The sequence below is a fragment of the Anolis sagrei genome, chromosome X (assembly GCF_037176765.1).
Source record: "Anolis sagrei isolate rAnoSag1 chromosome X, rAnoSag1.mat, whole genome shotgun sequence".
Lineage (NCBI taxonomy): Eukaryota > Metazoa > Chordata > Lepidosauria > Squamata > Dactyloidae > Anolis > Anolis sagrei.
Window position 1 is genome coordinate 27977453 of NC_090034.1, and position 12965 is coordinate 27990417.

Here is a 12965-nt window from a genome sequence, read left to right on the forward strand (position 1 = left end):
ATACTATTGGACATCACCCATCCCGTAACTGATAGAACAAGGTGCTATCATTTAATATTCACTTATTTGGGATTTCCTGCAGGACTGTAAGGTTAAAAGTGGCAAAGACATCCTTTCAGAGAAAGAAAATGTAAAGACTGTAAATAGTTTTGTCCTTCAGGACAACAAATATGTGTAAGAAAAGGGGTGTCCCTCCCTCCCTGCAAGTTCAACTATTCTAGGGCATATATCACTTCCTTGATAATGCAATGGCTATTCATTAGTGGTCTCAATATATTATTCACTGCTTGTTTTTGAAGGGATGCTTTTCTGGTGGTTATTTAACACTCAATTCTTCAAAATGTGGGAGGAATGTATTAGTAACTTGTCTGTAGCCTGTTTCCTTGGTCAAACAAAACATACACAACAACAAGAGATAAGTCAAGATGGTGCATCTACACTAAACAGCTACATGGAGACGTCCTGGGTTGCTTTTAGCAGTAATCTCTATCTTCTATTCTCTCTCTCACACAAACAGAAGGCGAAACCAGGCACATTGAGTGTAAATAGCATGTCAACACTCTATTACAAGCAGCCCTCTGGACCATTTATGAAATAATTGAATGTTGCCGTTTACCATTAAAGCTGCAGCGCAAGCCAGGCTCATTAGTCCCATCAGCCTTCTCCCAGCTCTTGTGGTCGAGATTCAGAGCTGATTGGATGAAATGGTTCCTGATCTGGATGCCGGGCCAAAAGCTCATTAGTAGGATTTGTTTTGGCTGATTTAGAAGATAACAGGAGTCGCAGTGTGGTGATGAAACACACCTCTTTCCGCAGTCCTAACAATAGTTTCAATAATTACCTCTATGCAAGTTTTTAAAAATGTGTAATCACAAAGCCTTGCATAGGAGCCGTCCAAAGATCTTTAATCAAGCTCCACATCTCTGAGATGAAATTAATGCCATGGCATTCAATGGAGGTTCTGCTGTGATGATGCTACAGGCAAACAGAGCCAGGAGATGTCAACTTCACAGAGAGACGTTTCACTCATTGTTGATTGCTTTGAAGCTCTAAAACATGAGTTTCTTTCTAGTTTAATGTTCCAATTAGACATTGAAGAAATAATCATAATTCAACAATGGAAAAGGAGACAACACGGCACCTATATCTACTTGGGACAGATAAAGAAGTTCTTACCTTGAGCCCACTGTGAGCAGTTCAGATGATGACACTGGGGTTTTTCAGTAGCATCATAGAATCCTAGAGTTGGAAGAAAGCACAGAGGCCATCTAGTCCAACCCCCTCTTGCCTTCATGCAGGAAATGCACAAAGCCCCCCCCCCCAAAAGATGGCCATCCAGTCTCAATAACAACAACAACAGCAATAGAGTTGGAAGAGACCCTAAAGGCCATCTAGTCCAACTCCCTTCTTCCATGCAGGAAAGCACAATCAAAGCACAACTGACAGATGGCCAACCAGCCTCTGTTTAGAAGCCTCCAAGGAAGGAGTTTCCACTGGATTCCAAGGAAGAGAGTTCCACTGCTGAACAGCTCTCCTTACAGTCAGGAAGTTCTTCCTCATGTTCAGGTGGACTCTCCTTCCCTGTCATTTGAACCCATAGCTCCAAAGCAATAGTAGAACAATAGAAGAGTTCCTTTCAACCTTTGATCTAAGCTTCAAGGAAACTATGGCATGGTGTGGGTATCTGGATTGGGCTGGACCCAAGGTGGTCCAGAGTCCACGTGTCAACAACAAAGAAACTCATTGCTTCTTTGCTGGCCAGAAACAGCTTTCCAGCTGGGCCTGGCTGGTGATGTTGCTTCTGGTAACAGCATGGATGGATCCCTGTTGTGATCTCACCAGCATCGCAGCAAGTTTCTTCATTCTGGACAACCAAATATGAATGGCCGAAGGAGCAACTGCTTGGATGCCAATGCGTCATTTGTGTGGGCTGCAAAATGATTTTGGGGGGCTTCAGCTAAGAATCTATGATTCCAAGTACAAATACGACTCACTCGGGGACCCTAAATTAGCTTGATGCCTCAGATGCTTCAGAAGATGCCATCAGCAATGCAAGATGTCTTGCAAGGACAGGAGGCTTTGAACATGGACAAGGTGTTCTTTGGCCGCGACGCAATACGGTTGGCTTCTGTGCCTTTGGGGCCACTGTTACACCCAAAAAGCGGCTCCCCACCCCCAAGTTCTGTCGCTGAGAAAAGAGAAGATCTTAGTCAGAAGCCAGAGAGCCCCTTCTGCTGCTGTCACATCCCCGCAGGTGAGGCGCCTTTGGTGACGCATCCTTCTCCCTCCCTCCCACGCACACCCACACAACCATCTCCTTTTCCCACCACAAGTCATCTTTGCAAGATTAAACCCATGGCATTTATTCAAACATACAACAAAGCTCAGCAAGGGGTAGATTACATCTTTTTATATATACATATATATATATATATAGACTGTATATAATTGAAATCTGATTCCAGTGTAACATTGTATAAAAAAAACAATCAACTGTACATAAAGGACTTCTTTATGGCACTTTGATAGCAAAGAATGAAACCTCTCTGCAGCTCCCACTCTCAAAGGGGTTTGACATTCACAATTTTGGTATGAGAAAACTGGTTGACTTGTTGCTCTCTTGAAGAGATGAAGCATTGATAAAAGGGGAAAGAGATCAGTTGCACAAAGGAGGAGGGAGGTTATGCTTCCACAAATGGCTGGATGTCAAGGGCTGGAAGCTCACTCTTTTCTCCACAGAAATGGAAGCCTGTGCCACAAGCACACCCACCCACCCCAAGAAGGAAACCGTTCATTAATTTGTCTGCTAGGATTTGCTACAACAGGGTCTCAGCATTGCTGCCAGTGCCGAGTTAACACATACATTTCTGCAGCTGGATTAGCTGTGTAAATGGGAAATGCTTATTTCTTTGCTAAAGGATCGCAGGAGAGTTGGGGCTTTTTTCCACGCTGGTGCAATGAAGAGATTATTACCTCTTACATTGAGAGGCTTTGGTCCAAAGCATTTGCTGCCTGAGGCAGAGGAACAAATGCAATTTGCTCCGACTTGGCTCACTCCGCTAAGAAGCTGAACTATTCTGGCACAAAAGGCAGACAATCGCATCAGCGCCTTTCCCTTCCTCGACAGTAAAACTACAATAACAGGATCAATCATCAACCCTTTACTGCTTTTTCATGACATTCGAAATCTGTCAACTAAGGCAACGGTGTCACTCCACCTAAAGGTCACTCTACCTAATGGAAAGCTTAGCACTTAAAAATATGTAGGAGGTTAGCAACACCAATTTCATCTCGCCGGCATGCTCTTTGCCCTGGGAAATGTTCCAAAATAATAAGACAGGCTGGCCATTCTTGCAGATCCCTCTTCTTTCTGAAACAGAGATTCCCTCAACTACTGACTTTCTGTTCTCCCCCTAAAAAGGGGCCATGAGGTAATTTAACTGTGGACACTCATCACAATCTTGTTTCGAAAAGGAGATCACAACTACCAATGGTATGGACTTCATGCAACTGGACAAAGTGAGGAGAAAAGCCCTTCAAAATGGCTTGGAGGGCTTTAAGTTGAACAATGAGGGGAGGCAGATGGTATTATTGAGGGCAGAAGTTCATCAAGTGCTGGAGACAATAGTCCCATTGTTACAGAGAGAACTGGGAAAACATAAGAAACCCCAAACAGAAGGAAAAGAGGGGAAAATGCCTTAAATAAGCAGCTGGGGAAATGGCCTATGATTCTACACTATTGCACAGACCATGGGAAATAAACAAGATGAACTTGAACTCTTAACACAACAAAGCAAATATAATGCAGTAGGTATCACTGGAACCTGATGGGATGGGTCTCATGGTTGGAATATCATAACAGAGAGGTATAACATATGTCAGAGACATAGACTGAACAAGGCAGGAGGAAGAATAGCATTATATGTCAAGGGCATTTACATCTTTGAAGAGATCTGTGATTTAAATCCAACACTGTATATCTCAGACCTGGGAATGTTACTTTCCTGGACTCTAACGCCAATGCATGATGTAGGGTTATGGAAAACAAAATCCAGAAGAGTAATCTTTCCAATCGCTGTTATATCTGTCTGCACTTCGGGGGTTTGCCAATTTGAGCTCATGGGCTCAGCTCACGGATGTCAACAAACTGAACGCAGCACTACCTAGCTCAGGAAATGCCATGCATTTCATTCAGTGGTGAGAAAAGGGACTTGTATCTGATTACCCAGAGCACAGAAATGGAGAAAGCAGGCATGCTCTTGGCAGCCTAATTACAGAAAGCCCATCAGCCTCTTGCTACCTTGGACCTGCAAGGGTTAAAGCAGGTTAAGACTGCTCTGCAGGAAAGAAAAGGTTTCCTCAGATGAACAAGGTGGGCTTTTTAAAAACAAACTTTCTCCCATCTGCAACTCATCACTTGGGGGAAATGGAGACATGTTTCAGCATTCTGCCCAGAAATATTCTTGTGTCGAGAGAACAAAGTATAAGAAAGCGCTGAAAGATTTTCCCTGGAAGCAGGTTGGCAAGGGGAGGGAATTGGACAGCCATCCTGGGACATTGCGTCAGGCAGACAACACTTCACAGTTGGAAATTGGAGCATGTGTGGCCAAGCAATACATGGAAAAACTGTAAATGTACCAAGGAAGAAAAGTACGCAAATGAGAAGAGGTTGCAGCAGTTTTCTTTCTCCCGAGCCTCCTTGGAGTTAATCAGGTCCAAACTATTATTGCCTTTTTAATTAAGTTTCCAGCAGTGAAAATAAACTGAAAGAAAGTCAAAAAGACTGAAATTAGGAAATATGTGCAATGAAAATTGGAATGGCTACAGTGTACAGTCTTTGGATCATGTGATTTTGATATTTATACTAGGATGTTTTTAATGTTTTGTCTTAATGTTTATATGTTTTTTATGTAAGGACCAAGGACCAAGGCAGTGACATCTCCAGCCCATTCCGTTTGGGTATGAACCGGCACATCAACACTTTAAATCAAGAAATAGTTTTCTAAGATCTACAGAGATACTCACAGGAACATCACAGCAAGCAAGAGTCCAAAAGTGGCAGGCTAAAACCTAGCACCTCAATCCATGGCCGACACCAAATGAGAGACTCCCCCCTGGGCAAACAGAAGACTGGGCAACTTGGGGGTCGCTGAACAGACTGTGCTCTGGCACCGCGAGATGCAGAGCCAACCTTAAGAAACGGAGCTACAAAGTGGAGTCCACAACATGCAAGGTGGAGAAGAGCAAACCGCAGGCCACTGACTACAATGCAACCTGAGCCCTGCCACATGCAACACCAGACGCACTCCAAGTGGCCAGCTACTGGTCAAAGGACATTTAGTATAATGTTCTTTAAACATTATATTTTTAAAAATACATTACAGCTGTACCCTTGGTTTGCTTCTGATACGATAAATTAAAAAAATGTGTTTATGTCTTATGTTTAATGGTTTTAATGATTTTAATTTAGAGTTATATGTTAGTGTTTATTTATAATGATTTTTTCTCTCTACATGTATGTTGGCATGGAATTGTTGCCATTAATATGTTGTAAACCACCTTGAGTCCCATTCCCTCCCCTTCCCGGGAGTGAGAAAGGTGGTATATAAATATATAAATAAATATTATCCTTTGCCAATTTGAGTTAAATTGTGTTAGAAGAATCTGTAGAGTAAGCAAGTGTTCAGGGGAAAAAGATTTGCAAACGAAAGAAATAAAAGCTATGCTACATTAATAGAGACAATACACGCGAGGAGTAGATAGTTTAAAAAGGTAGGGAAGGTTTTGCTATCTTGCAGTATTATTCCTATGGCCAAGGCAGGCAGGCATGGGCAAACTTGGGCCCTCCCTCCAGGTGTTTTGGACTTCAACTCCCACAATTCCTAACAGCCTCAGGCCCTTTCTTTTTGCCCCTCAGCTGCTTAAGCAGAAAGGAGAAGAAAAGGAAGGGGCCAGAGGGTGTAAGGAATTGTGGGAGTTGAAGTCCAAAACACCTGGAGGGAGGGCCCAAGTTTGCCCATGCCCAAGCTAGAATATTAGCTATAGGTAGGTGGAGAAAGGAAAAAAACTTCACATTCCTTCTCCACTCCAACACTTACACTCTGTCTTACCTCCCTTACAAAGCTGTTATAAGAATACGAGGCATATTTGTATTCGTATACAAATGCTACATTTCTGCACCTTTTGCTACATAAATGTCAACTCAATGCTGTTGAAGGAGGCCACCTTAATTCTGAGGACAGCTGACTTGGGAATAAGTCTACATCAGGGCTTCTTGAACTTTTCCACTTGTGGCCCATTTCAGCTGACAACAATATGTAACAACATTTGAGGGTGAAAAATCTATTCGTGGTTTGAAAGTGTTATTTCCTGTTTAATAGTGCGGCCCTTACTTTGGAAGTCTGTGTTCTACTCCAGAAACATTGAATCGCTTAAGACTCTATGAGATATTCCTTGGAAAAACTAGAGCAAAATGTGCTGGAGCAGGATGCCTCACAAGAACAAACCCAAAATCCAACACAAGCATGTGAAGCTGCTGCCCCATTCACCATGTTTTTATGATAGAACCAATTCGCAGGATGATGTTCCTCCCGCAAAGACAAAAGTTTTTGCAGTTTAATAAACTTGTTCCATGTTTTTATGATAGAACCATTTTTTTCATGTCAGGAGCAACTTGAGAAACTGCAAGTCGCTTCTGATGTGAGATAATTGGCTGTCTGCAAGGACATTGCCCAGGGGGTGCCTGGATATTTTGATGTTTTAATATCCTTGTGGGAGGCTTCTCTCATGTCTCTGCATGGGGAGCTGGAGCTGACAGAGGGAGCTCATCCATGCTGTCCTCAGATTTGAACCTCTGACCTGTCGGTCTTCTGTCCTGCCGGCACAAGGGTTTAACCCATTGTGCCATCGGGGGCTCCTGATAGAACCAATTAGGAAATGACATTGATAACCCAGGAACAAAAATCATGTCTCCTTATGGAGAGAAAAAGTGGGATAGAAATAAGCATAATAATAATAATAACAATAATGTTACATATTGTAATTTTTTTCTGTGACAACAGGCACATAACCTAGGTATAAAATCAGGCATTCACTGATAACAAATCAGCATTTGCAAGACTTGCTAAAGTGGTGGAGTCCCCTGTAAACACAGCACAACGGATTTGTTCCTAAAATGGAACTGGGTGAGATTCAGAAAAGTGTTCTCCTTGCCAAATGTTTCGGGACCTCAACACTGAGCCAAAGGAGTTGCATTTGGGGCTGGGAGCCACAGTTTGAGAAGCACTTATCGAAAGAGAAGGACATGTGCCAAAGCATAAGACTGGCCATTGCCTCTGGTATGGAAAGAGCAGGCATGGGCCCCTCCTCTCGAGGGACACAGACCCAGAGGGTGAGAGGTGACCATTGGACTTTCCCAGAGGGACACTCTGCCCTTCCAACTGCCTCTCTTTTGGCTTGCCCTGCCCCGTCCACAGCATCTGGGCCAGGCATGGCCCAGATGTCAGGGATGTGCGTACCAGTGCCCTGTGCCTATCCTCTCCTTCCCCCTCCCTGTTGCAGCCTGTCTCCGGCTTCTAGGTGTATGTATGTATCATTACTGAGAGTCCGGTTTCACTCCTTCCTTTCCAGTTGCATGTGCGTCTGTGAGATGGGCTCCAGGTGTCGGGGAGCCAAGAGCGCAGCTGTTTTTCCAACCACAAGGCGCCTGCTTTGGGCAGATCCGGCTCAAAAGAAGGAAAGATGGCCTCCTGAAAGGCAAAATGAGGCCACCCTGTTAGTTTCTTAAGCAGTGCCAAAGAGAAAGGGTGACCATGAAGTGAGAAAGGGCAGAGAAGTCAGGAAAAAACGTAACATCCCTCGTTCTGGCTCTGTCCTTTTTCCAGGGAAGATGGAACCAGGAACTCTACCAACTGTTTGCTTTCCCTCTCTGCCTCCAATATATATATACACTCTTTCCTTCCTTTCTTCGATGACAAGCTCAATTGGGGCCATGCCAAATGGACATACTGTGCGCCGCTCCTTTTGAGATGCAGCCACAGCCGCACCGTGAAACCAGGGATGCCACAGACCCTGCTGTTTCGAAGGCTCCTGTGCTATAGCTTGCTTGCAAATAAGAGTAATAATAAAAATCACATGGCGAATGTGCACTTGATCCGACACTCGAGCCAGCCCTGCATGAAACAGTAGCCCGACTCAGCCCTTGACTTTCTGGCTATGCTGGCCCTGAAGAACAAAGGAGGCACTCTTTGTCTTTCCTAACCTGTGCCAACTGCCTTTCTCAGCTAGAAGCCCCTTGCCCCACACTCCCCACAGCGGGCCTGCTTCCACTGCAGCCGAACCCTTCTCCGTCTCATCAGGTCTTCTCATACCCCTTGTCTCTTTGCCGCTTTAATGCTCTTTTTTCCTGCGCAAGAAGGTCCTCTTGATGGAGAGAGGCCTCCGTTCCTTCTCAAAATCCTGGCCACGGCTTGGAGCTGGTCTAGGCCAAGAGGGAAAGAGAGTTTGGTTCTCGACTGTTGCTCCAACTTGCAACTTGAGAGAGTTTTGCCATGTTGCTCACCTTGCCAGTTGAAAGACTGAACAACTGATCGGGGTGGAACATGGTATTCGTGCTGGTCAAAAGACAGAACCTTATGGTTCATGCCAGTTGCAGGACAGGATCACAGCATTCGTGCTCATTGAATGGCAGAATCATTTGTAGGACAGGATCATAGCTCTGGTGCTGGTTGAAAGACAGAACACTCTCATTCCCGCCAGTCACAGGACAGGATTGTAGCATTGGTGCTGGTTGAAAGATGGACTCTTCTCGTTCCTGACAGTCACGGGACAGGATTGTAGCATTGGTGTTGGTTGAAAGACAGAACCTTCTTGTTCCCACCAGTTGCAGGACAGGATTGTAGCACTGGTGCCAGTTGAAAGACAAAACCTTCTCGTTCCTGGCAGTTGCAGGACAAAATTGTAGAATTGGTGCTGGTTGAAAGACAGAACCTTCTTGTTCCTGGCAGTTGTATGATGGAATTGTAACATTGGTACCAGTTGAAAGACGGAACCTTCTCATTCCCGCCAGTTGCAGGACAGGATCGTAGCATTCGTCCCTGCTGAATGGCAGGACCATTTTTAGGACAGGAACATAACACTGGTGCTGGTTGAAAGATGGAACCTTCTTGTTCCTGCCAGTCGCAGGAAAGGATCACAGCATTCGTTCTTGTTGAATGGCAGAACCATTTGTAGGACAGGATTGTTGGTTGCAAGACGGAACTTTCTCATTGCTGCCAGTCACAGGACAGGATCATAGCATTGGTTGCGGTTGAACGATGGCACCTTCTTGTTCCCGCCAGTCGCAGGACAGGATCGTAGTGTTCATGTTGGTCGAAATGTTGGTTCATGTTGGTTCGCTCACTCACACTGTTTGCGTCGGTGGAACGACAAAGCCCTCTTTTCCAATCTTGGGCACTTTTGGTGACACCTGGATGCAAGCGGTGGAGCCCACAGACCCCTCCAGGATGGTTATTGTTTCATGAATGCGACACATACATATGTCAGTCTTTCTTCCTTCCCGCCGGCTGCGATGTATGTCTAGGGTTGCCACATCCTCCCCTTCTTCTGGAAGTTGCCGGAGGGGGCACTTGGTGAACAAGCCAGAGACCGGGTGCAGAGGAAGGGCGCTCCGGCTTGTGTGCCTTCTCGGGGTCTCGGGAGAAGGCCCTCCCTCCCTCCCTTGCTTGCTTCCTTCCTTCCTTCCCTCCCTCCCTCCAGGGAAGCGTGGCGGAGAGCTGCCCGCGGGGCCTGCCCGTTGGGGCGGCTGCTTCACAAGGCGCCGGGCTGGGGCTGGGGCTGTCCCGGGGGCGCCTCGCCTTGCTTCTGCCTCTGCCTCTGCCTCCGCCGCTTGGCCCGCCAGCAGAGGAGGGCGGCGGCCAGGAGGGCCAGCCCGAAGAGCAGCGCGGCCACCGAGACCACCTTGGCGATGTCCATGCGCGGCCCGTTGATGGAGAAGGTGATGCAGGTGGCGGCCACGCCGATGACCAGCGAGACGATGCCGAAGGGGAAGACGCAGCGGTACCAGGACTTCTCGGTGCCGCCGGTGGCCAAGGCCAGCTTGTGCAGCGTGGCCGTGGACTCCGTGGCCGGCGGGGAGCCCGGCGCCGCCGCCGGAGGGGGCTTGCCCTGCAGGCAGGTCAGCGAGGGCGACTTGCAGCCCATCATCCCCGCCAGGAGACCAAGAGGAGAAGAAGGAGCAAAAGCAGGAGGAGGACCGCGCGCTCCCTCGCTCCCTCGCTCCCTCTCTCGCTCGCTCGCTCGCTCGCTCTTCTCTCCTTGCTCGCCTCAGCTCGCCGCTCTTTCTGCCGGAGACGAGGCTCAAAGGAGATCCTTCTTTGGGGGCACCATAGGCGGAGCTCTCTTGCAAGGTGGGCGGGGCCCGTGATTTAACCCTTTCCTCGCGGAAGCGACGCAGAAGAGCTTTCCGACCTCTCCTCCCTCCCTCCCTCCCCAAAGCAACCGGGAAGGTTTGCAACACACCTTGAACATCCTTCCAGGCTGGAATCCCCCTGGACCTTGGCATCTGGCACATGAATCTGCCCAGCTGAGTCTGAGTGAGAGAGGATCTACCCTAGCAAACCTTTTGCATCCTTATCCCAAGACCCCCATCATGCAATGCATATGGGATATATTGAGCATGGCGATCAGATCATGACATGAATAAACGTAAAAATAGACAAGCGGACAAATGTCAGCATGCTGGAAGAAGCAAAGACCACCAGCATTGAAGCGATGGTCTTCCACCATCAACTCCGCTGGACTGGCTATGTTGTCTGGATGCCCCAACCACCATCTCCCAAAACAGTTGCTCTATTCCGAACTCAAAAACAGAAAACAGAATGTTGGAGGACAGGAAAAGAGATTTAAAGATGGGCTCAAAGACAATCTTAAAAACACCTCACTACCTCTGAGGATGCTTGCCATAGATGCAGGCGAAACATCAGGAGAAATGCCTCTAGAACATGGCCCTACAGCCCAAAAAAACCTACAAGAACCTAATCTTAAAAACTCTGGCATAGACACTGAGAACTGGGAAGCCCTGGCCCTTGAGCGCTCCAGTTGGAGGTCAGCTGTGACCAGCAGTGCAGTAGAATTTGCAAAGGCACAAATGGAGGGCAAAAGAGAGAAACATTCCAAGAGGAAGGCACATCAAGCCAACCCCGACCAGGACTGCCTTCCACCTGGAAACCGATGCCCTCACTGTGGGAGAAGATGCAGATCAAGAATAGGGCTCCACAGTCACCTACGGACCCACTGCCAGGAGGACCGTCATCCTCGGACAACGAGAGATTGCCTAAGTAAGTAAGTATGAATAAATGTAATAGTTTAAATAATAAATGTTATTTACTTACTTTCATTCACAAAAAGTTTAGAATACTCTTTGACTTATTTTTTACTTTACAGCAACAGTCTTCTTTTCTTCTCCCCGGCTATTTTGTCAATTACTTTTTCTGGTTTGATAGTGATGTCCCAATGGATGGAAATCACTGCTAGTCCACTAAGTCTCTGGTCTGTCATTAAACTTCGAGATACACTTTCACTCTCTTCATGGTTGAAAACGATCTTCCACACTGCATGTCGTTACTGGTAGAGTAGCTAACACAGTCAAAAGGAAATTTATTGACACAGTTCCAACATGGGGATTGGGGGTGATTGACCTTGGATCTGGGAGTTGCAGTGCGCCCTTATCCAGAGGACATTGAACCTCTGAGGATGCCTGCCGTAGATGTGGGTGAAACGTCAGAAGAGAATATTTCTGGAATATGGCCAGAAAGCCTGGAAAACTCACAGCAACCCAATATACTGAAACTTTAAAAGACAACCAGTGGGAAAACAGTAAGGCCTTATTCAAATTCTCCCATTTTCAAATGAATTCCCATTTCTAAATATCTGAAAAAAATAATTTGGGAGTGGATCACAAAACCTGAACCATGACAAGTGTATGTGCATCAGCCTCTTGACACAATAGGCTTTCAATACTTCTGTTAAAACTGAAGAAAATTCGGCTACCTTTGACCAAAACATAGTAGCAAAGATAGCACACGGAAACAAGAACCTAAACGTGAGACAAATGGGTATCATTAAACCACAGCCAATGTTCACTCTCAGCTCATCTCAAGGCGCAATCCACACAAACTATACATTGTGGCTGGGAATTCTTAGTATTGTAGGTGACAGTTGCTCAAGTCTCAGCCCAAACACATCCTGAACCCCTTGCTCGGCAAGCATTCTGTATTGCCCCATGGTCACTTGCCCTTTAGCAAACACAGAAAACGGAAAAGAGTGTCATGCTACTTGTGCAGCTAGGTTGGAGTCTAAAACACATCACAATCGAAACACAAATTATATTCTGTTCACCATCAGGGTTTTGTGTGTTACGTGTGTACCAGATTCGCCATTGGGGCTTTGGAATGCTCTCTGGGTGCAGGGTGAACTACAACTCACACATGGGTGAGCACACACACATTCAGGCAGTCCCCAAGTTACAAGCATCTGGTTTACAATTTGCATGAGGAATAATAAATATACAGATATAATAATAATAACTATTATTATTATTATTATTATTATTATTATTATATAGCAAAATGTGCTGTAGGATGTCTTGCAAAAACAAAGTTCCCAGAATGAGATAACATGGATTCCTTTGATGGCTTGGAGCCAACCAAGCTGGCAGAGGAATCTTATTTCAGCATTGCTGGCTGGGGATTTGAGGAACGGCCATCCACAAATGCAATTTCCCACGAATGTTCTATCCACTTAAGTACAGTGTGCGGCGACTCAGGCGAATGCTTGCTCAGCATAAAGCTTCCAGCTCCTGCCTTTTGATGAGTGCTTCATCATCCAGATCCAGCAGTGTTATTATGGAAAGCTGCCTGGATCAAGTAATGGAAGAGCGCTCATTCGGTTTCTGTGAAAGAGGTTAT

The 12965-nt window shown here is 46.1% G+C and overlaps 1 protein-coding gene across 1 annotated transcript; it reads right to left on the bottom strand.

Annotated features, from left to right (window-relative positions):
* Window positions 1-2338: 2338 nt before the first annotated feature.
* On the bottom strand, window positions 2339-10453 carry LOC132781537 (transmembrane protein 100-like). The gene is made up of 2 exons (XM_067473024.1): window positions 8989-10453; window positions 2339-8926 (listed from the first exon to the last, which is right to left on the bottom strand). The coding sequence occupies exon 1, from the start codon at window positions 10201-10203 to the stop codon at window positions 9808-9810; it is 396 nt and encodes a 131-aa protein (XP_067329125.1). The 5' UTR covers window positions 10204-10453; the 3' UTR covers window positions 2339-8926; window positions 8989-9807.
* Between the last annotated feature and the right edge of the window lie 2512 nt (window positions 10454-12965).